General features: G+C 47.0%; 1 protein-coding gene across 1 annotated transcript in view; it reads left to right on the forward strand.

Annotated features, from left to right (window-relative positions):
* STPG1 (sperm tail PG-rich repeat containing 1) overlaps window positions 1-25,662 on the forward strand; it is a 129,959-nt gene that overhangs the window by 25,406 nt on the left and 78,891 nt on the right. Inside the window, exon 3 of the mRNA XM_040337177.1 lies at window positions 24,569-24,690. Within this exon, the coding sequence (XP_040193111.1) occupies window positions 24,569-24,690 (122 nt within the window). The remainder of the gene's footprint in view (window positions 1-24,568; window positions 24,691-25,662) is intronic.

Consider the following 25,662-nt stretch of genomic DNA (forward strand, 5'->3'; position numbering starts at 1 on the left):
TGGGGACATGGCACAGGAGGGGGACAGAGGCTGGGGACATGACACAGGAGGGGGACAGAGGCTGGGGACATGACACAGGAGGGGGACAGAGGCTGGGGACATGACACAGGAGGGGGACAGAGGCTGGGGACATGACACAGGAGGGGGACAGAGGCTGGGGACATGACACAGGAGGGGGACAGAGGCTGGGGACATGACACAGGAGAGGGACAGAGGCTGGGGACATGGCACAGGAGGGGGACAGAGGCTGGGGACATGGCACAGGAGGGGGACAGAGGCTGGGGACATGACACAAGAGGGGGACAGAGGCTGGGGACATGACACAAGAGGGGGACAGAGGCTGGGGACATGGCACAGGAGGGGGACAGAGGCTGGGGAAATGACACAGGAGGGGGACAGAGGCTGGGGACATGGCACAGGAGGGGGACAGAGGCTGGGGACATGGCACAGGAGGGGGACAGAGGCTGGGGACATGACACAAGAGGGGGACAGAGGCTGGGGACATGACAAAAGAGGGGGACAGAGGCTGGGGACATGGCACAGGAGGGGGACAGAGGCTGGGGACATGACACAGGAGGGGGACAGACGCTGGGGACATACGCTGGGGACATGGCACAGGAGGGGGACAGAGGCTGGGGACATGACACAGGAGGGGGACAGAGGCTGGGGACATGACACAGGAGGGGGACAGACGCTGGGGACATGACACAGGAGGGGGACAGACGCTGGGGACATGACACAGGAGGGGGACAGAGGCTGGGGACATGGCACAGGAGGGGGACAGAGGCTGGGGACATGACACAGGAGGGGGACAGAGGCTGGGGACATGACACAGGAGGGGGACAGAGGCTGGGGACATGGCACAGGAGGGGGACAGAGGCTGGGGACATGACACAAGAGGGGGACAGAGGCTGGGGACATGACACAGGAGGGGGACAGAGGCTGGGGACATGGCACAGGAGGGGGACAGAGGCTGGGGACATGGCACAGGAGGGGGACAGAGGCTGGGGACATGGCACAGGAGGGGGACAGAGGCTGGGGACATGGCACAGGAGGGGGGACAGAGGCTGGGGACATGGCACAGGAGGGGGACAGAGGCTGGGGACATGACACAGGAGGGGGACAGAGGCTGGGGACATGGCACAGGAGGGGGACAGAGGCTGGGGACATGACACAGGAGGGGGACAGAGGCTGGGGACATGACACAGGAGGGGGACAGAGGTTGGGGACATGACACAAGAGGGGGACAGAGGCTGGGGACATGACACAAGAGGGGGACAGAGGCTGGGGACATGGCACAGGAGGGGGACAGAGGCTGGGGAAATGACACAGGAGGGGGACAGAGGCTGGGGACATGGCACAGGAGGGGGACAGAGGCTGGGGACATGACACAGGAGGGGGACAGAGGCTGGGGACATGACACAAGAGGGGGACAGAGGCTGGGGACATGACAAAAGAGGGGGACAGAGGCTGGGGACATGTCACAGGAGGGGGACAGAGGCTGGGGACATGACACAGGAGGGGGACAGACGCTGGGGACATGGCACAGGAGGGGGACAGAGGCTGGGGACAGGCAGCCACTGTTTAATCAATAACAATTGATTAAACAGTGGCTGCATGTGATGGCACAGTGGCTGCGTGTGATGGCACAGTGGTTGCGTTTGATGGGCACAGTGGCGACAATTGATGGCACAGTGGCTGCGTGTGATGGGCACAGTGGCAACAATTGATGGCACAGTGACTGCGTGTGTTGGCACAGTGGCTGCGTGTGTTGGCACAGTGGCTGCATGTGATGGCACAGTGGCTGCGTTTGATGGGCACAGTGGCTGCGTGTGATTGGCACAGTGGCTGCGTTTGATGGGCAGAGTGGCTGCGTGTTATTGGCACAGTGGCTGCGTGTGATGGGCACAGTGGCTGCATGTGATGGGCACAGTGTCTGCGTGTGATTGGCACAGTGGCTGCGTGTGATTGGCACAGTGGCTGTGTTTGATGGGAACAGTGGCTGCGTGTGATTGGCACAGTGGCTGCGTGTGATTGGCACAGTGGCTGCGTGTGATTGGCACAGTGGCTGCCTGTGATTGGCACAGTGGCTGCGTGTGATGGGCAGAGTGGCTGCGTTTGATGGGCAGAGTGGCTGCGTGTTATTGGCACAGTGGCTGCGTTTGATGGGCACAGTGGCTGCATGTGATTGGCACAGTGGCTGCGTGTGATTGGCACAGTGGCTGCGTGTGATTGGCACAGTGGCTGTGTTTGGGAACAGTGGCTGCGTGTGATTGGCACAGTGGCTGCGTGTGATTGGCACAGTGGCTGTGTTTGGGAACAGTGGCTGCGTGTGATTGGCACAGTGGCGACAATTTATGGTGGCACAGTGGCTGCGTGTGTTGGCACAAGTGGCTGCATGTGTTGGCACAAGTGGCTGCATGTGTTGGCACAAGTGGCTGCGTGTGTTGGCACAAGTGGCTGCGTGTGTTGGCACAAGTGGCTGCGTGTGACCCCTCCCGGCCCTGCCTACTGTTATCACCGCCGCGGGGAACATTAGACAGCGTTCGTTTGAACAGCTGTTTTCCCCGCTGCGCATAGACACTCCCCCTTGGACGGATCTGTCCAATCGCGAGCAAGGGGGAGTGTCTATGTGACTCCCCCTTGCTCGCGATTGGACAGATCCGTCTAAGGGGGAGTGTCTATGCCATAGACACTCCCCCTTGGACGGATCTGTCCAATCGCGAGCAAGGGGGAGTGTCTATGTGACTCCCCCTTGCTCGCGATTGGACATATCCGTCCAAGGGGGAGTGTCTATGCGCGGCGGGGAAAACAGCTGTTCAAACGAACGCTGTCTAATGTTCCCCGCCGCGGTGATTAACGTGGCAGCGGCGGCGGTTTCGGCGGCGGGGGTGGGCCGGATTAAAAGGTCCGCCGGGCCGTAAACGGCCCGCGGGCCGTAGTTTGCCCAGGTCTGTTATAGAGTCTCTAGAAAATTTATGTTGTATAGTGGTAGTGGTGGAGAGAATATTTTCCAACACATACTTGACTTCCAGTCTACTAATCAAGAAAATTACCCAATGTCATTTTGTTATTTGAATGTGAACTATTACAATTTCTATGTGGATATACATGTGTTGTGAATGGTAGTAGGATCTCTTCCAGTAATACATATCATGAAACTATTCCACCTGCTTATAGTCTCATGCCATTCATTTTTTGGAGTGGTTGACAACTGGAATGTAAATCACTTTGACACAATTTCCACCTCTAAACATGTGCTTCTGGCAAAAATTACTCCAAAAGAAAGAGAGTACTGTATACTATTTACACGATATTATATTATTTCCTACATGTCACTAGAGGGCACAAGAGGGAAGAATTGGAACTAATTTAACCCCAAGTTAAAAACCAAAGAAAAAGTATCAGAATGTTTACATTGACAAGAATGTGACATTATGATTTATTATCAAGATCAGCTAAACAGAACATTTTACAGTAGCAAAATACCCTGCAGGGAAAGATAAGTATTTGAATTCAACCTTTCCTCTACTTCTACCCTTGCTCTCCATCTACTGTTCCTACAGCCTGCCTGGTATGACAAAGCAGAAATGTATGAATGGGTCATTTCTCATAATTTCCAAAATTCCCCCAGTGATAAAAGCACCCAAGCCGGTGACAATACACTGGACTAGATCTCAGAAGAAGCTCCATTCGGAACTCTTCAAATCTACCTTGGGAAATAAAATCAAAACAATCCATCCACATCAAACAGCCTCAGATACACTGGATGCCATAAATGCAGCCCTATTACAGTCAGCCGATTTAGTAGCACCGAAACGCAAAGCCCGCACCCAGAAAAAAAAGTCCGGCTGGTTCAACAACCAGCTGTCGCTACTGAAGCAAGAGCGCAGAAGGGCGGAAGCCGCCTGGAAAAGAAGCGCTTCAGAGGAAAACCTCATCACCTACAAGGCAATAACAAGAAAATATCATAAAGAAATCTTCAAAGCCAAGAAACATAATTTTTCTATGGCTATTAACAGCACCCTAAACCGTCCCCGCAAACTCTTCAAAATGGTCACCCAGACCATGAATCCAGGATGTCTTGAAGTCCCCAATTCAGACACCCAAGAATTTTGCAATGAATTATCGGATTTCTTCATCAACAAAATTGAGAGAATCCGGGAAAGCATTCTGCAAAACAATACCCCCCTCAACCCCCCCCCCCCTCAATCAACCACATAACACCCAGAGAAACTTTCTACAATCAACAAAGTTCACTCTGGAACCCATCTCCATCGATGCCACAAAAAATATCTTCGGTACTTTGCGAAACAGCACAGCGCCCAATGATATCATCCCCACTAAACTGCTGAAGGAATGTGCCGACATCCTGGCACCACCTATCACGCAGCTTATAAACCAGTCATTTAAGGAAGGCATACTGCCCTCCCTGCTGAAAGAGGGCACACTCCAGCCCATCTTGAAAAAACCTACCCTGGACCCCAAGGACCCAACTCACTGCCACCTAAAAGTAGTGGTACAACAGCTGCAACAGCATCTAGATACCCATAATCTACTTGATCCATTTCAATCAGGTTTCCGTCCCGGACACGGGACAGAAACAGCATTACTCAAAATATGGGACGACGCCCTTGAGGCCGCAGCCTTTGACACGGTAGACCACAAACTGTTACTGACGCGACTGGCTGAGGTAGCCAGAGTCGCAGAAGGTGATTTACCATGGTTTTCCTCCTTTCTAGAAAACCGATCACAAACAGTGAAACTGGGATCTTTCACGTCTGAAAATCGCACAGTGTCATGTGGAGTCCCCCAAGGATCCCCCCTGTCACCGGTGCTTTTCAACATCTATCTTTGCCCTCTCTTTGAAATCATCAGTAGCCAAGAACTACTCTATCACTCATATGCAGACGATACGCAACTGTATTTTCGCATCTGCAACAAAAAGGATCATCATCTCAGTTTAGAGAAATGTCTCTCTTTGATAGAAAACTGGATGACTAAGAGTTATCTTAACCAGTTAAGCCCCGGACCAATATACAGCCTAAAGACCCAAGGTGTTTTTACAGTTCAGGACTGCGTCGCTTTAACAGACAATTGCGCGGTCGTGCGACGTGGCTCCCAAACAAAATTGGCGTCCTTTTTCCCCCCACAAATAGAGCTTTCTTTTGGTGGTATTTGATCACATCTGCGGTTTTTAGTTTTTGCGCTATAAACAAAAATAGAGCGACAATTTTGAAAAAAATTCAATATTTTTTACTTTTTGCTGTAATAAATATCCCCCAAAAACATATATAAAAACATTTTTTTTCCTCAGTTTAGGCCGATACGTATTCTTCTACCTATTTTTAGTAAAAAAAATCGCAATAAGCGTTTATCGATTCGTTTGCGCAAAATTTATAGCGTTTACAAAATAGGGGATAGTTTTATTGCATTTTTATAAATTTTTTTTTTTTTACTACTAATGGCGGCGATCAGCAATTTTTTTCGTGACTGCGACATTATGGCGGACACTTCGGACAATTTTGACACATTTTTGGGACCATTGTCATTTTCACAGCAAAAAATGCATTTGAATTGCATTCTTTATTGTGAAAATGACAGTTGCAGTTTGGGAGTTAACCACAGGTGGCGCTGTAGGAGTTAGGGTGCACCTAGTATGTGTTTACAACTGTAGGGGGGTGTGGCTGTAGGAATGACATCATCGATCGTGTCTTCCCTATAAAGGGAATGACGCGATCGATGCGCCGCCATAGTGAAGCACGGGGAAGCCGTGTTTACATACGGCTCTCCCCGTTCTTCAGCTCCGGGGAGCGATCGCGACGGAGCGGCTATAAACAAATAGCCGCGCCGTGGTCCCGGATCGCTCCCCGTGCGGACCCGACCTCCGCATGTAGCGGGGGGGGTCCCGATCGGACCCCCCACCCGCTAATAGGCAAGGACGTACATGTACGCCCATGTGCCTGTACGTGCCATATTGTGGACGTATATGTACATGCGGGGGTCGGGAACTGGTTAAACAGTTCCAAAACAGAACTTATTATGTTTCACGCCAGCCGTAAGAGTCAACTGGCAACAACCTGGACACCCACGCCCATTCTTGGCCAAATCATCACCCCTAGCTCCAAAGTCAAAAGTCTTGGGGTCATCTTCGACACCTACATGACCATGGATGCACAAATAGGGTCAGTAGTCAGCGGATCGCATCTGTTGCGCCTACTACGCAGACTTATTCCATTTATCCCCAAAGAAGACGTAGCAGTTGTGGTAGGAACAATCGTGAACTCCAGACTGGACTATGCAAATGCCCTTTACTTCGGACTCCCAAAGTACCAAATCTCTCGTCTGCAAGTCGTTCAGAATACGGCCGCCAGACTAGTGACTGGGAAAAAAACATGGGAATCAATCTCACCTTCGTTGAGAACCCTTCACTGGTTGCCAGTAAAGGACAGAATTGCTTTTAAAGCACTCTGTCTGACCCATAAGTGTATCCATGGGAAGGCTCCGCAATATCTTTGCGACAAGATAGAACCTCACAATTCCAATCGCGTTCTGCGATCCACCGACCAAAATCTGGTCAAGGTACCCAAAGCCAAATACAAGTCCAAAGGAGAAAGAAGGTTTGCTTTCCAAGGTCCTAGACTATGGAACGCTTTACCAACCAGCATTCGGTTGGAGGAAAACCACCCGACCGTCAGAAGACAGATTAAAACTCTACTCTTTTGATGTCAAGAGACAGGAACAACAAGCGCCCAGAGGCAATTCAGTTCGCATGTGCCGCGCTATATAAGTTTTTCATTCATTCATTCACAATGAAAAAAGTAGTAGTGGTAAATAATAATGAGTTAATAATATAACTGACAATAATAATAGTAAAAGTCCCATATATGTGAGGGAATAAAGTCTGTATCTGTGGAAAAATTCAAAATGACTGTTGGCAGCACTTTAAGAGTGAAGCAGGTCTCTGAAATGGCAAGAAAGAATAAAAAATGCGCCTACTTGCCTAGATTAAGGTACGTTGCCGCAACTTTGCGGCGGCGTAGCTTAAGGCATTTAAGCTACGCCGCCGTAAGTTAGCGAGGCAAGTACATGATTCACAATGTACTTGCCTGCTATGTTACGGCGGCGTAGCCTAAAGCGGGCGGGCGTAAGGGCGCCGAATTCAAATGTGTGTAAGGGGGGCGTGTTTTATGTTAATAAGGCTTGACCTTACGTTTTTGACTTTTTTTTTTATTACTGCACATTTGCTAGTGTGCATTGCGGCTAAGTACGCCGCACGGGCCTATTGATTTTGACGTGGACGTAAACTACGTAAATACCGATTTACGGACGACTTACGCAAACGACGTAAAAATTTCGAATTTCGACGCGGGAACGGCGGGCATACTTAACATTACTATTCCATGTAGGGCTAAGCTCTAACTTTAGGCGGCCTATCTCTAACGTAAACGGCGTAAAAGTACTGCGTCGGCCGGGCGTACGTTCGTGAATCGGCGTATCTACTCATTTACATATTCTACGCCGACCGCAATGGAAGCGCCACCTAGCGGCCATCCGAAATATTGCAATTTAAGATAGGACGGCGCAAGCCGTCGTATCTTAGATATGTTTAAGCGTATCTCTGTTTGAGCATACACTTAAACATAAGTCGGCGTAGATTCTGAGTTAGGTTCGGCTTTTCTACTGATAAGCCGGCCTAAATCTTACTGAATCTACCTAACTAAGTGCATGTCAAACAATGATACATTTATTCATAAAAAAAACTGCCAAATGGCTACTCACTATACAGTGGTGAATATGCACTTATAGAGAGGGTAGTGGGGTCACTCTGTGGAAATCACACTGTCAGCCGATGCTCCGTGCAGTCATGTACCTCCTTCGGTGTAAATACTGTCTGTGCCATACTTGGGGGAGCGCGGTGGAGCTCGATGGACACAGAAAAGCCAGAACTAACCACGCACGGCATGCATTACAACCTGGAGCGCACACAGCTCTCGGCGACAGGAAGTGATGTCAAACTGGGCCCAGATCTGAAGAAAATGCGGAAGCATTGAAACGCGTCATCATCCTGAGCCCAGTTTGACATCACTTTTCTGTCGCTGAGAGATGTGTGCGCTCCAGGTTGTATTGCACGCCGCTGCGTGGTTAGTTCCGTCTTTGCTGTGTCCATCGAGCTCCACAATGCTCCCCCCCAGTACGGCACGGACAGTATTAACACCGGAGGAGGTACATGACTGCACGGAGCATCGGCTGACAGTGTGATTTCCACAGAGTGACCCCATTACCCTCTCTATAAGTGCATATTCACCGCTGTATAGTGAGTAGCCATTTGGCTGTTTTTTTTAATGAACACATTTATTATTGTTTGACATACTGCACTTAGTAGGCGCATTTTTTTTTCTTTCTTAACTCTTCTGGGAAGGCTGTCCACGAGGTTTAGGAGTGTGTCTATAGGAATGTTTGACCATACTCCTATATATATGTATAGAGCCATTAAAGGTCCTCTTTATACTCCTTTGTATATGTATAGAGCCATAACAAGTTCTCTATATACTCCTATATATAAGTATAGAGCCCTGACAGGTCCTCTATATACTCCTATATACATGTATAGAGCCATGACAAGTCCTCTTTATACTCCTATATACATGTATAGAGCCATGCACTAGCTTCGGGAGCATTTGGCACAATGTCGGCTATTGTGTGCAGATGTCGTCTACAGCTGTTTGTTAGTTCTGATGTTCGGAGGCTTTCGGTGGCTCCGCATGCGCAGTACCGGACGGGCATTATTCGACAGGGGGCATTTCTCGTCAGAGCACCAGCCCTGGCTGGATCAATTGAGTTTTTTCATTTTTTCAGGTCGGCGTGCGGCGTGATTGACAATGAATTTACATTGAGGGACACTGTTTTTTTATTTTTTTAATAAAGGAATTGTCAAAGCTTTAGTTGTGTGAACAAAATGATAACAATTATGTTTGGGTACAGTGTTGCATGACCACACAATTGCCGTTCAAAGTGCGACATCGCTGAAAGCTGAAAATTGGCCTGGTCAAAAATCGGTTAAAAGTGGCTGGTATTTAAGTGGTTAAGCTGCTTTTGCATTCGCATCGACTTGTATGGGGAAAGAAGCAGTTCTGTCTCATAACAAATATCAGGGAACACAGACCTCACCTTAGGTTGTGGATTGGTTTTTAGATCTACCTTCTCCCATGGTAACCACTCACATGTCAGTTTGTATGCTAAGGTCTCATGCACACTGGACATAATAAAAACACCAGTAGCATCTGGAACTCAATAGCTTAATTTATAGCAGAGCTTACGGGAAACCTAAACAAACTTACTCGGGCCACAGCCTTACTCGGCCAAAATTTAGACATATACCCTACAACATTTAGAACAATAGTAATACACTAATAGCGTCAAAGCTCACTATAACCAGCCTCTGGAAATCCAGGGCCGCACCCAATTTATCGACAGCTATAGCCAGACTAAATATTCAAGCTCAGTACGGACTTATGCTTGCTTATAAAAACTACTCCACCATCACATACATTTTTTTTAATACCTGGCTATCCCATCCTAGAGCATCCAACTACTCAAAAGAGTGTAACTTATAACTTATCCTTAAAGTGGATGTAAACCCAATTCATGAAATTTGAGTTGAGCACATATATCTACAGTATTTTTTTATCACTTTTCATAAGTGGCGGTTCGTCCATAGAGGGCGCTGGAGCGCCGCCCCCTCTGGCTCCGCACTGCCACTGACTAATAACATAGATTCATTGCATTGCATGAATCTATGTTATTGTCGCCGCTGGTCTAATTCAGATGGCCGGACCTAGAGTGCCTATCAGAGCTAGCTGCTCTGATAGGCTTTTCGAGTACAGCCCTCAGGCTGTAGTCGGCTTCCGAATGCTTATCCTCGGGACGTAGCGGTGCGTTCCTTGGATAAGACTGACATGCGTCTCAGCCAATCAGGTTCACCGGTTCTGTCTATCGGTAACCTGATTGCCTGAAGCGTCATCGAGGGCGGGAGAAGACATCGAAGGACGTGGAAGGCTGACTTCAGTGAAGGTAAGTGTTGGGGCAGGGGGGGGGGGGGAAAGGGACATTTTACAGGGCACAGCAGCGACGAAGGGCACAGTGACATCAATGGGTACAGTGGCGACAATGGGGACAATTGGCACAGCGGCATGAATGGGCACAGTGGCGACAATTTGGCACAGTGGGGGGACAATGGGCACAGTGGCTGCGTTTGATGGCATGGCACAGTGGCTGCGTTTGATGGCATGGCACAGTGGCTGCTTTGATGGCATGGCACAGTGGTGCGAATTGATGGCACAGTGGCTGCGTTTGATGACATGGCACAGTGGCTGCGTTTGATGGCATGGCACAGTGGCTGCATTTGATGGCATGGCACAGTGGTGCGAATTGATGGCACAGTGGCTGCGTTTGATGGCATGGCACAGTGACTGCATTTGATGGCATGGCACAGTGGTGACAATTGATGGCACAGTGGCTGTGTTTGATGGAATGGCACAGTGGTGACAATTGATGGCACAGTGGCTGCATTTGATCGGCACAGTGAGGCTGCAATTTTTTTCTTTTTCGTTTGCCCCCCCCCAAAAAATTTTGAGCACCAGCCGCCACTGCTTTTCAATAAGCTAAGTCTTATACCTCTCTCCTAAACGGTTCCTCTATTATCAGCCTGAGAACTAACATATTTTTTGACTTTTTAGACAAAAGCAGCCTGAATATTTTGTCAAAGGAGGATGATAAAATAGATTAGCAGAGAGCAGCTCCTATTACAAAACAGATCTGTGAGTCTCTGCCTATGATGAGAGGGGGTGTGTGCCTTTCCTCCCAATCAGCAATGTTAGGTATCTTGGCTATATGTCCAGACATCACACTCTGTGTTAACCAGGAAGAGAAAATCTCCTAACAGGATCTCAACTTTCTAAACAGTATATAAATTTGAAGACAGCAGATATACATATACAACCTATGCAGGGAGATTTGGTTCATCTCTGTGTATTACTGTATCTGAGACTGTTCACTTCACTGGGTGTATGGAGGGTTTACATCCACTTTAAGTTTGAAGTACTGTACCATTAAGCCATACATGTGCATATCTTTGATGTAGTCTAGCATCTTGGACCTACCTTTCCAATCTGATTTGCAAGTCTCATTTCCATTTTCATTTTTTGAACCCAACTATCTAGGTAATTTGGTGGCCTGTCCATGCCTACAGTTTGAACCCATTAGGAGTAGACTGGTACAGGTTATGAAGTATTTTAAAACCCCTATTTAAATCAATGTAACTATGTTGGATACAAATGACTAAAGTAAATGTGTACTGTTAATGAATAACTTTCAATAAAACTGTATTGTTTAAAAAAAACAAAAAAACAGTAGCGCTGGCTGTAGAAAACTGTAGCTTTAGAATGAGTTTAGCAGCGTTGTTGCAGTACTGTTTGTTTGCGTTTTTTTTAGCTTTAGCGTTTTATAGCTTTTTTGTTAGCAAAACTATACTGACACAAAAGCTTATGGCTCAAAAACACTGATAAATGCCAAATAGACACATATTTCAGCTTTTTTAAAGTGGTTGTACAACTTGTACAATCACTTTTACCTACAGGTAAGCCTAGATTAAAGGCCCATACACACGATCAGACTTTTTGAATACAAACTTCAAAATTTCCATTTTTTTTTAGAAAATCCGACCGTGTGTACGCTCCATCAGACAAACTTTTTCGTTTTTCATCGGACAAATATTCGCTCTGCAAACAGACAAACTATCCGGCAACAAAAGTCTGATCGTGTGTGTTTGTCCAAAGTACAAACACGCATGCTCAGAACCAATGCAAAAGATCAACCTAGCAGAAGTTGCCCAAAGGGTGGCACTAAAGAGCAGAAAAACCACTTAGTACGTCAATTAGGTCACTACGTTTATGTTTGTTGGCTGAAAAAGTCCTGCCGTGTGTATGCATACCAAGTTCACGGGCAGGAGTACTTTAGAAACTGCGATTGTGCCGTTTCTAAAAGGAGGTCATGCCGTGACTGGTGGCTCCCGTGTGCATGCGCACGAGTGATGTCATCGCGGCTCCGGCCATCACAGTGCTGGAGCCACGATACCCGAAAGTAACCCCTGGGAGATATGTCGGCCGCCGGAACTGTGTACCAGGACGGCTGCGGGTGCTTCGATCTGAGGTGAGTAGTACATAATGAGCTAGTATGCTATGCATACTAGCTCATTATGCCTTTGTCTTGCAGGTGTTATTATATTTGTTTTTAAAAAGTGGGTTTATACCCACTTTAAGCTTTTATCAGAGTTTAACATTCACCTGAAAAACTCCTCTCAAAACTCACTAGTTCTTGTTTTTTTTCCCAGCAAGACCCCTGCCAAAAATGCTGATAACAGCCTAAGTGTGCATGGATGCATGGGATACATGGGATAACATGCTGGGGAGTTTATTGGCTGCAGAAAAAAAACGCATGAAGCCAAAAACAGCACCTGTAAAAACACCCAGTGTGCATAAGTACATTTTTTCCCCAATGTTAATAGGTGCTGCTTTCTAACAAACAACTCATGCTTTAAAAAGTATGCTAGTACTTTAAATAAAGAAAAGTATTCAGTTAAATAATAATTAGGATTTATTCTTCTTATTGTAGCCCTACCCCCGGAGGAGCTGCTGGTTGTTTTGGGTGGCACATTTACCTCGTGGCTCTTCCGAATTCCTGGGGGTGCATGGTGCATTTAGTAGAAGTAAAGAAATGTCTGCAACAGGTGCTCTTTGCTGTGCTCTTTATTACCCAACCTGGTAAAAACAATAAAACTTGTGGTGAGGAAGAAAGGAGAATAGCAAATTCAGGCGTAATGATAGGAAACAGTCCTGCTCCCAAACGTAGCACTTCTCTGCGCCACTCCTGCTTGAGTGGAATTAGCGTACCCGGACAGGCCTCTCTCACTGACCTGGCAGCCGGAGTATCACTCGAACCTTTGTAGGATAAAGTCCCTGCCACAGACCCTCCTTAGTGAACTTGAACTTGAGGAAAAGTCTCTGCCACAGACCTTCCTTGGTGAACGTCAGGGAGACACCTCTGCCACAGACCCTCTCTGATTTGTAGTTATGGAGGCAATCCTCCTTGGGTGAATTACGCCTGGATCTCCTTCTTTATGTCGCCCAGGTACCGACTGACAGGTGATCAATCCTTCAGTGTCCGGCTACCTTGATCCCCGGTGGTTTGTCGAGGCCCTATTGGACCGCCAGCCTCTCAATGGCGCTCCTCAGACGGACTCCCCACCGAACAGCACTACCGCTTGGGATCCTCAAAGGTGGGAACCCAGTCGCTCACTGGGTCCCCGTCGCTGCTCAAATGTTCCAGGCCAACATGGCCGCAGAACCAGGAACACCGCTTGGCACGCATGCCCCGGCCAGGTAGGCCATAACGCCGGGGCGCCGTGATGTGGCCACCCTAAAGGTGGGTGCCACACTGGACAAAGGAGAACCCAGAACCAATGGCGTCTGCCCCATAAATACCCTCCCCCAGCATGAACAGCGAGGCTCAACCCTCATGATTGGCTGCTGGGGAAGAGCACCCAAACCTTGACTCCACTGCTGCCATCTACTGCACAGGGGTGGGAAGAACGCCCCATACAATAGAATGAGCCCACAGCACAGCCAAGCTGAGACAGAGACCCTGTTTTGCACATAACAATTTGGATCAGAGTTTAACTACACTCTGATTTCCCTCTAAATTTGAATAGCACTGGTACTTAAAGTAACCAGGCGCTACAATATTTTTTCGCTATTGGTCATACACGGGAGGTAGAGAATGGTATGCACACTATTAGAAATTTTTAAAATTTACTGACAGAAACTGAGAAAAACTTACCTTTTTCCTCAAAATTGGTCTTTTTTCTTTTCTCTTTTAGTAAAAAATAAAAAAACACAGCCATGATTAAATACCACCAAATGAAAGCTCTATTTGTGTGAGAAAAATTATGAAAAATTCATTTGGGTACAGTGTTGCATGACCGCGCAATTGTTATTCAAAGTGTGACAGCGCTGAAAGCTAAAAAATGGCCTGGGCAGGAAGGGGGTGAAAGTGCCCAGTAGGCAAGTGGTTAAACCCTGCAGAATGGGGAAGTCTTCCCTCCAAAATACATTGGGGTATTTAATGCTTAAACAATAAATGTTTCAAAAATACCTTTAAGTGATATAACGTTGTGAATTAGGTGCTCCTTAATACCAATACTAGAGGTAAAAAACAAACAAAAAAAAAAACTGTCAGTCAGGGACAGAATCAAATGCCCTGTACACATGATCAGAAATTCCGACAGCAAAAGTCCGATGTGAGCTTTTGAACGGAAATTCCGTCCGTGTGTATGCTACCATCGGACTTTTGCTGTTGGAATTTCCGCCAACAAAAGATTGAGAGCTGGTTCTCAAAAAACTCCAATTGGAAAATCTGATCGTCTGTAGCAATTCCGACGCTCAAAATTCCGACACATGCTCGGAAACAATTCCATGCATGCTCGGAAGCATTGAACTTCATTTTCTCGGCTGTTGTACGTCACCGCTTTCTGGACGGTCGAAAGTTCAGAGAACTTTTGTGTGATCATATGTATGCAAGCCAAGCTTGAGCGCAATTCCTTGGATATTTTCTCCAACGGAAAATCTGATCGTGTGTAGACGGCATCACACTACCCTCTCCCCAGATTAACAATGCTATTGTCCAAAGGTTTCTCAATTTGTCCTCCATCCAGAGTGGAGACACCTTAAGACAGAGAGTTTGTTACTGGTTGAATTTCCGGAAAGTAACATAAAAAAATGACTGCCACCCCAATTATTAGTTGGTTATCTGTAATACCAGGGATGGACTGGCCATAGGGACTACAGGGAGTTTCCCGGTGGGCCGATGGCTCAGTGGGCCGTTTTTTAAAACAGAGATGCTGCTTGGAGGACTTTTTTTAACGCCCTGGCAGCGCCCCAGTGTGAAAGCACTCATGCTTTCACTCTGGGACTGCAGCGGAAGCGTTTTTCAGTCGCTTTACAGGCGCCCAAAAGCGCCTAAAAAACGCCTCAGTGTAAAAAAGGGTCCTACACTCACCCCCTCTCTTTTACACTCACTCTCTTTTTCTTACACTCACCCCCTTTCCCTCAACCCTCCCTCATTCTCTCTCTCTCTCTCTCTCTCTCTCATTCCCCTCTCTCTCACCCTCTCATGATATATAATAATGGATGTAGGGGCCTTTTGGTGGGCGTGATTTTTTGGGGGGGTGGGGGCAGCATTTTATTGAATTAAAGTGGGCCGGTCTGGATGAAGTCCAGGGCCGAATTTTTGTCCCAGTCCAGCCCTGTGTAATACTGTATATTAACTTTAGTTTCAGGGTTGAATACTAATTTACTTTGTTAAAATAAACTTCTGCAAACAAGAAAAAAACTGGAATGATTCACAGATGTATTTTATTTTAGCCTAATGAGTTTTGGTAACATGGAGCTGGGTTTACAAAATAGGTAGAACACACAAGGACTAAAAAATGACCCCTCCATATTTTGCACTCCTCTTTAGAGCCTCTGCTACTTCAGTACCAGGTACTGTATGCATGGAGCTACAGAAATTAGTTTTAGGGCTGGAGGAAAGAACAGTGGACTACAGGTGCAGTGATGTCATCATACTTGTGCTTTGTTAAGGTGTACATGTCCCCTGTGGTGGCAGATGGCAGTCTTTCCATTCACATATCCCTGTGAATGGATGATGTGGCTGTGTGTGCAGGCAGGGCTGTACAGAATTCAAAGTAAAAAACAGGTATGCTTTGAGGGTGGGAGGCTGCGGAATATGACCATGTTTCATATTACACCCTTAATATGAGTGTAACATGAAACATGGTCAGAGAGGTAGACTATGCTTTTAATATATATTGCTTTGTTGCCTGCTCTTTCAGTCTATTCCCCCTAATTAAATCTTGCCTGCAGCTCTGCAATATATGGGCAATATTATCAGGTCTTTCTGGGTGAGGAATGCAGTCTACAGTCCCTGACAAATTATACACATAGGTAGACATGTATGTTGTAGGTAGACATGGAGAAGCAATAGGTAATGGGGACAAGGGACAAGGGGGCAGTGGCTGATGCTGACCCTACAGGGACGTAGACATGTAATATTTTAAAGATAAGAATGTGCTACTGAGATTCTTTGTTTTTAATACCAAAAATATCAGTCCATGATTTGGAATCTGGTGTCTGAGCAATATCCTGTGCTTTTTCAGTTTTACCTGTAGCCGAATTGTAGATTAGTAAAGCATTGTAATCCACACATTTGAACAGAAAAATATTAGGGCCTGGATTCACATAACACTTACGCGGCGTATCTCGAGATACGCAGCGTAAGTGTAAGGCTCAGTACACACGGGCAAACATGTACGATGAAACCGGTCCGTCGGACCGTTTTCAAAGTACATGCCTGCCAGAGGGCTTCTGTACGATGGCTGTACTAACCATCGTACAGAAGTCCGGCGATGACGCGGCGACGTGGGCGGGCCTGCCATTTAAAGGCTTCCACGCATGCGTCGAAGTCATTCGACGCATGCGAGGGACGGCGGGCGCTCGGACATGTACGGTAGGTCTGTACTGACGACCGTACATGTCCGAGCGGGCAGGATTCCAGCGGACGGTTTTAAAACACGTCCAGGAATATTTGTCTGCTGGGAAAAGGCCCGGCGGGCAAATGTTTGCTGGAATTCGGCCCGCTCGCGCCTACACACGACCGAACATGTATGCTGAAACTGGTCCGCGGACCAGTTTCAGCATACATGTTTGGTCGTGTGTACGGGGCCTAAATGTGCGCCGTCGTATCTATGCGCCGTGCCCATAGAACTAGATACACCTGAAAATAGGCTTCCTCCGACCGACGTAACTGTCCTACGCTGGCGTATCTTGGGTGCATATTTACGCTGGCCGCCTCATTGCAAATATGCAAATGAGGGAGATACGCCAATTCACGAACGTACTTGCGCCCGTCGCAGCAATACACGCTGTTTACGTAAGGCGTACGTCCGGCGTAAAGTTATTCCACATAAAGGAGGCGCATCCCATGCAAAGGTATGGATGACGGAACAGCCGTCGTATTTCACGTTGTTTACGTAGTAATACGTGAATAGGGCTGGGCGTAGGTTACGTTCAGTGATTCGACGTATCTTAGGTGTTCGTTCCGACGTGATTCTGAGCATGTGCACTGGGAAGCATCCACGGGACGGCGCATGTGCCGTTCGTTCGGCCCATCATTTGCATGGGGTCACGGTTCATTTAAATGTATCACGCCCACCTTCCACCTACTTTGAATTAGGCGGGCTTACACCGAGGAATTTACGTTACGCAGGCGCAACGTTGGGAGCGAGTGCTTTGTGAATACTCTGCTCGCCGCAGCGTATATTCGATACGCTACGCCGGCATAACTATGCGCCGCTCTACGTGAATCCAGGCCTAGATCTTCTTTCAACCAACGCCTGCAGAAAAATAAATAAGACTTTTTAAGAATTTATTCAACAAACATATCAATAGATGTACTGGTGCCCCATGGAAAAAAAAACCCTTGGCTTTAGGAGTTTGTATTGCTCCCTTTAGCAGAAATTGCTTGTAGCCATTAGTGATTTTGTGAACCTAAAATTTTCTGTTCGCGAACGGCGAACGCGAACTTCCGTAAATGTTCGCGAACGGGCGAACCGCCATAGACTTCAATGGGCAGGCGAATTTTAAAACCCATAGGGACTCTTTCTGGCCACAATAGTGATGGAAAAGTTGTTTCAAGGGGACTAACACCTGGACTGTGGCATGCCGGAGGGGGATCCATGGCAAAACTCCCATGGAAAATTACGTAGTTGTCGCAGAGTCCGTTTTTAATCCATAAAGGGCATAAATCACCTAACAATCATAAATTGTTTGGAATATAGTGCTTTAAAACATCAGGTATGATGTTGTATCGATCAGGTAGTGTAAGGGTTAGGGTTAGGGTTAGAGTTACAGACAGGGTTAGGGTTACAGACAGGGTTAGGGTTACAGATAGGGTTAGGGTTACAGATAGGGTTAGGGTTACAGATAGGGTTAGGGTTACAGACAGGGTTAGGGTTACAGATAGGGTTAGGGTTACAGACAGGGTTAGGGTTACAGTCTGTAACCCTAACCCTAACCCTGTCTGTAACCCTAACCCTATCTGTAACCCTAACCCTGTGTGTAACAGGGTTAGGGTTAGGGTTCACAGTGACAGACCAAACTCTGACAGACCAAACTCCCCATTTAACGCACCGCAAACAACCGCAAACAGTCCATTTGCACAACCGCAAACTCCCCATTTACACAAGGTTTGATACCTCTATGCGTCAATCTTGGTCTAGTAATGACTGTGCTTGTGCGCACGTTTGGGAGATTGCAGGCGATGGGCGTTTTTCAAAGCCTATGGTCGTGCTGAGGTAGTTCAGTGACAGTTAAGTGACCCATAAAACAATGATTCTGCAGTGTGGGCCCATTGTTGGCCTAGTAGGCTTTAATGATCACCTTAGACGATCACAAAGAAAATTAATCTTTTTTCTATGCAAAATTATCCAGCCGATCGCTTTTGGTCTGTTCACAATGAAGCAACGACCTTATCATCTGGGGTGTGCCAACATTGCCATTGCCAACACACTCATAGAGGTGGTCACTTCATTGTGATACGCAAGCCCCTTCACCACAACAAGGTAACGATCACGAAGGGGAATTGACACATGTATTTCCCTTTTTTTTGTTTGTTTTGCAGCCACAGTGCAGCACCAGAGGCCAGAAAAATTAGGCATGTACACATGCCTGAAAAAGTAGGTATTGTTGGAGCAGCGGCCAGAAAAATTGATGTTTTCCAGGCAGAAAGTACACTAAAACATTACGGCTTGAACCGTAGTTGGTGGCGGATAAGTCGCGCAAGTCATCCGGCATGCAGAGATAAAATACAGCAGAGTGTGGACCATTTTTAGCCCAAGGAAGCTCATCTCATCAGGCCGTTAGTCAAATGTATCGCCCACTGTCAGTCCCTTCGGGATCCATGCCTCATTCATCTTAATAAAGGCGAGGTAATCTAGAATTGTTTGTGACCTAGGCGACTTCTTTTCTCAGTGACAATACCTCCTGCTGCACTGAAGGTCCTTTCTGAAAAGACACTTGAAGCGGGGCAGGCCAGAATTTCTATCGCAAATTGGGATAGCTCAGGCCACAGGTCAAGCCTGCACACCCAGTAGTCAAGGGGTTCATCGCTCCTCAGAGAGTGTCGATATCTGCAGTTAAGGCGAGGTAGTCTGCTACCTGTCGGTCGAGTCGTTCTTTGAGGGTGGACCCTGAAGGGCTGTGGCGATGCGTAGGACTTAAAAAGCTCCGCATGTCCTCCATCAACAACACGTCTGTAAAGCATCCTGTCCTTGCCGGCGTGGTCGTGGTAGGAGGAGGAATACCTCTTCCACTGTTAGATCCCCGTTGTGCTGTGACATCACCCTTGTAAGCTGTGTAAAGCATACTTTTTAATTTATTTTGGAACTGCTGCATCCTTTCCGACTTCCGGTAATTTGGTAACATTTCAGGCACTTTCTGCTTATACCGGGGGTCTAGTAGCGTGGCCACCTAGTACAGGTCGTTCTCCTTCAGCCTTTTTATATGAGGGTGCCTCAACAGGCACAACAGCATGAAAGACCCCATTTGCACAAGGTTGCATGCTGAGCTACTCATGTCCCGTTCCTCGTCCTCACTGATCTCACTGAAGGTCAGTTCTTCCCCCAAGCCACGCACAACACCACAGCTACCAGATAGGTGACAACGAGCACCCTGGGATGCCTGCTGTGGTTGGTCTTCCTCCTCCTCCTCAAAGCCACATTCCTCCTCTGACTCCTCTTCCTCACACTCCTCTTCCAACGTTGCTGCAGGTCCAGCAAGCGATGCGGATAAGACTGTTTCTGGTGGTGATGGTGATGTGACCACAACTCTTCCTCTTCCTCTTCACGCTCATCTACAGCCTGATCCAGCACTCTTCGCAGAGCACGTTCCAGGAAGAAAACAAATGGGATGATGTCGCTGATGGTGCCTTCAGTGCGACTGACTAGGTTTGTCACCTCCTCAAAAGGACGCATGAGCCTAGAGGCATTGCGCATGAGCATCCAGTAACGTGGCAAAAAAATTCCCAGCTGCGCAGAGGCTGTCCTGTGCATACCCCGGTCATACAAATACTCGTTGACAGCTTTTTCTTGTTGGAGCAGGCGGTCGAACATTAGGAGTGTTGAATTCCAACGCGTCGGGCTGTCGCAAATCAAGTGCCTCACTGGCATGTTGTTTCGCCGCTGCATATCTGAAAAGTGTGCGCCGTGGACGTGTAGGAACGCCTGAAATGGCCACACACCTTCCTGGCCTGCTTGAGGACGTCCTGTAAGTCTGGGTAGTTATGCACAAAGCGTTGTACAATCAGATTCAACACATGTGCCATGCACGGGACATGTGTCAACTTGCCCAAATTCAATGCCGCCAACAAATTGCTTTTGTTGTCACACACCACTTTGCCGATCTCCAGTTGTTGCGGAGTCAGCCACTGATCCACCTGTGCGTTCAGGGCGGACAGGAGTGCTGGTCCGGTGTGACACTCTGCTTTCAGGCAAGTCAACCCCAAGACGGCGTGACACTGTCATATCCGGGATGTGGAATAGCCCCTGGGGAGCTGGGGGGGGGGGGTGCAGTTGATGTGGAGCAAGACACAGCAGCAGAGGAGGACTCAGCTGAGGAGATTATCGAAGAGGATGGAGTAGGAGGAGTAGAGGAGGTGGCAGCAGACCTGCCTGCAAGTCGTCCTCTGCAGAGCCACGCATTACATGCTTGGCAGCCGTCAGCAGGTTTACCCAATGCACAGTGTAGGTGATATACCTGCCCTGACCGTGCTTTGCAGACCAGGTATCAGTGGTTAGATGGACCCTTGCCCCAATACTGTGTGCCAGGGATGCCATGACTTCCTTTTGCACAATAGAGTACAGGTTGGGGATTGCCTTCTGTGAAAAAAAATTTTGGCCGGGTACCTTCCACTGCGGTGTCCCAATAGCTACAAATTTTTTGAAGGCCTCAGACTCCACCAGCTTGTATGGTAAAAGCTGGCGGGCTAAGAGTTCCGACAAGCTGGATGTCAGACGCCGGGCAAGGGGGTGACTCTGTGACATTGGCTTCTTACGCTCAAACATGTCCTTGACAGACACCTGACTGTGGGCAGATGAGCAGGAACTGCTCAAGGTGAGAGACGGAGTGGTGGATGGTTGAGAGGGGGCAAGAAGGACAGCAGTGGTTGACGTGACTGAAGATGCTGCACCAGGAGGAAGATGGTGGCTTTGAGCTTGTGTGCTGCTTGTACTCATCATCATGTGTTGATCCCATAGGCGTTTGTGATGTGCGATCATGTGCCTTCGCAAAGCAGTTGTACCTAGGTGGGTGTTGGATTTCCCACGACTCAGTTTCTTTTGGCACATGTTGAAAATGGCATCACTGTTATCAGAGGCAGACACACTGCTGAGCTTAGCAATGACGACATTCTGGTGGTGGCAACAGCATGCGTTGATTGGCGTGCTGTCTGGCTGACCCCGGGTGCCGATACATGCTGTCTGACTGTGCCACTAGCTCCTTGCGACGACCTCCCCCTGCTTCCAACTCGTCTCCTCCTTCTTTCTGTCTCCCCATCTGAACTTTCCCCCTGTTCTTCTTCTCTTTGAGCGGGCACCCACGTAACATCCCTGGACACATCGTCATCATCAACCGCTTCACTTGTATCTGACAACTCAGCAAAGGAAGCAGCAGCGGGTACATCATCATCACGCCATACATCCATGTGTGTAATGCTGCCTGACTGAGTCATATCCCTTTTATCTACATACTCTGGCAATAATGGTTCCGCATCACTCATTTCTTCCAACTGATGTGTAAATAACTCCTCTGACAGATCAAGTGAAGCAGCTGTGATGCTAGTGTTGGTGGTGGCGGCAGGCTGGCGAGTGGTAACTTGAGAGGTGCTCGAAGCTGAGCTGGAGGAGGATGGTGCATCAAGGTTTAGAGCGGAAGCTGTAGAAGATTGGGTGTCCTGTGTTAGCCAGTCAACTATGTCCTCAGAACCTCAGAACTTGGCCTCTGAACACTGGGCATTATTCTAGGGCCAAATGGAATCACAGCACCACGACGGCCCCTGCGGGGTGGCCTGCCTCTGCCTGTCATTTTCTTTTTATTTGTTTAGTTGTACTATGCGTGCAAGCTACTGTGACACCAGATATGAGTGGCACTGTGCACTGACAGAAATTGGCAGAGTAGACGCTGTAGGCCTGACACACACGCCTGCAGACAACTAACTGCTATTCTATTGCAGTCAAAATTGTGTGTGTTTTTTTTAATTTAATCTATTGTGCCACCAGATATATGACACACGCTGGCAGCCAGGCAACTGACTACTATTCTATTGCAGTCAATTTTTTTTTTATTTTTTAAATGTTACCTACTGTGCCACCCAGATAGATGAGTGGTGGGTGCGGCACTGGGCACAGTGTACGTTGTGAGCCTGACACACACACTGCCTGGCACTGGCAGAGATCAGATGAGTCTTTCAGGACTGGAGTGGACACTGAAAACACTGGCCTAGCTATAGATTTCGCTATTCAAACAGCAGCAGCTACACTGTCCCTCCTCTCACTAAGACTGCAGGTTCCGAATGATTCTAAAATGGATGCTGTCCAGGAGGTGGGAGCGTCTGGGAGGGAGGGTATGCTGCTGATTGGCTGGAATGTGTCCGCTGACTGTGAGGTACAGGGTCAAAGTTTGCTCAATGATGACGAATAGGGGGTGGATCGAACATCGCATATGTTCGCCCGCGGCAGCGAACGCGAACAAGCAATGTTCGCTGGGAACTATTCGCCGGCGAACAGTTCTGTACATCACTAGTAGCCATTTTGTATATCTGTCCACCAGAACCGGACATCGACTTGGCCATATTTGTGACCACTCTAACAAACAGATTTTCTTTCAGTTGAAGCGGCAGTTTGAAATCCTTCCAAAGCATTTCAATGGGATTCAAAACAGGGCTTTGACTAGGCCAGTCCAATAAATCTCCATGTATTCTTTTTGAGCCATTCCTTGACAGTTTTCCTAGTGTGCTTCAGAAGTGTTGAATAATTCCTCTCTGGTTTAACTTAAATTTTTAGATAGCTGTCCCCACATTCTTAACAAGCACATGTTCTTATGATGTCAAATTCTTAGTTGAACAGTTTACTGTGAGCTTCCCAGGCCTAAAGCAGGGGAAAAAAACATAACATTTCCACCACCATTGTTCACAGTTCACTACTTGTTTTATGCTACTGCTACTCCCCCCAGCTCCTATGTAGTTGAGGACAGAGGGAATGTGATCATTTATAAAAAAAAAGGGGGGGAAAGGTATTTATAATGTTTATGTCTATACAAAAATGTTTTGCCTTTCATTTCTATTTTTAACTGAATGGGTTGTTTTACAAGGTGATTGTTTACAACCAGTTGATCTCTTTTTTTTAGCTTTTTAAACCCTTTTTAAGCCCCTTAAACTTCAATAGGTTTACCTGTAAACGTATGACACACATGTTTGTGCGTGTATTTGCACAGTTCCTCCTCTAGAACTGCTCTCCTCCCTTCGCCCAGGAGACAAGTGCCTGAAGGTTGAGACACGTGCAAAAACACTTGCACAAATCTGGTAAAATACCTGTAAAACGCCCCAAAAGAGAACATCAAAATCATTAGGAATATTCTCTGCTTATACTCTCAGGTATGAATGTAGGCTGAATAATAATGGGTATGGATACCCTGAAACCAAGCCTGCAAAAATATAGGCCAAATCTTCCCAGATTCTGAGCACCTGAAACACGAAGGAAGGCAACAGAAGGTATGAGCAGACTTTCTGATTGTGCAGGTTTTATAATGCCTTGTATACACGGTTGGACTTTTGACCATGAAAAAGTCCACCGTGAGTCCGTCGGAAGTCCGATGAAAAGAGATAGATAGATAGATAGATAGAGAATAGGTTCTCTATCTAAGGTCCGTCGGACTTCCGGGAAAAAAAGTCAGAAGGAGACTACGCACGGCCGGACTTTTTTTCTCAGAAAGTCCGGCCGTGTGTACGAGGCATTAGATAACTGACAGTTCAGCTGATGTTGTTTGTTGTCTGGTTTTGCTTCTTTAACATTTACAAATGTTATATGCTATAGATGCAAGAAATACAATAACATAAAAATTACTCATAGTTACATAGTTATATAGTTAGGTTGAAAAAAGACACAAGTCCATCCAGTTCAACCATAAAAAAAATAAAAATAATAATAATAATAATAATAATATCATACAATCCCATATACCCAATTCTATACCCACAGTTGATCCAGAGGAAGGCGAAAAAATGACTATAAATTACTATATCAACTGGTTAACAATGATATGTACATATTGTGGGATGACACTTGGACATTTGGTTTTTATTTTCTCAGTTTTCATATGTGTTTTTGTTCTGGTCAATAAAGGGATCAAGATACCTACCACTCCTTCCTCAATTCCTACGAAACACCAGACTGTGTTTATTGCCGAGTCAGAAAAGAAAGGTTTCAACTCCAGATCGCTGAGATTTTCTTACAATCTAAATCAGGTAACATTAATATACTTTTAGTATAACTACTGTATGTTCATATTTAAGTACTATTTTCCGCTTTATGAAACACTAACACGTGTGGATAAAATTCAAGGACTTTCTATTTGTATATCTAGGCCCTGTTCACATCTGAGGCCCCGTACACACGACCGAGTTTCTCGGCAGAATTCAGGCAGAAACTCGATCGGAGCTGAATTCTGCCGAGAAACTCGGTCGTGTGTACACTTTCGGCCGAGGAAGCCGACGAGTTCCTCGTCGAGCCAAATAGAGAACATGTTCTCTATTTCCTCGTTGTTCAATGAGGAAACTTGGCTCGCCGAGATCCTCGGCGGCTTCACACAGAACTCGACGAGCAAAACGATGAGTTTTGCCCGTCGAGTTCCTCGGACGTGTGTACGGGGCCTGAGTGTAGTAGAAGTGCGGGCAAAATTTTGCCCATGATTCTGGAACTCGCTAAAAACACACAATGCACATTTGAGGGGCATTCATTGTTAATGGCACAACTATTCAAGTGTACCAAAATCCACTCCGAAAAAGGGTACAGAAGATACTTTGGAGCAGAGGGTAGCTGAAGTGAATGGTGCTCCAAAAATGCACTAAACAAATAAGCAAAAAAAGCGCAAAAAATGCAATGCTCCAGCGTCGGCGTTGCTCAGATGTGAATGGGACCAGGTTCAACTGAATTCAAAAGAGATATGTCTATTTATATTGTTGTTAACAAACTAAATCACATGCTGGCTTTTTATAGGTCACCAAATCTTCATTGATGAAATCTCCATATGAGACTTTAGGGGGTCATTTGCACATTTGTTTTACTGGCAGAGGTGTGTAAATCTTAAGGCTGCCTGAATAAAATGAAAAAAAATTTGGGTGGTAAAATTAATGATATAATTTACTTTTTTTAAACTGAGCTTAAATTGGAAAATTTACTAGCTCAGTGATCCTTTCTGACATTTACAGTCTCATGTG

This window comes from Rana temporaria, chromosome 2, assembly GCF_905171775.1.
Source record: "Rana temporaria chromosome 2, aRanTem1.1, whole genome shotgun sequence".
In the NCBI taxonomy this organism is placed as follows: domain Eukaryota; kingdom Metazoa; phylum Chordata; class Amphibia; order Anura; family Ranidae; genus Rana; species Rana temporaria.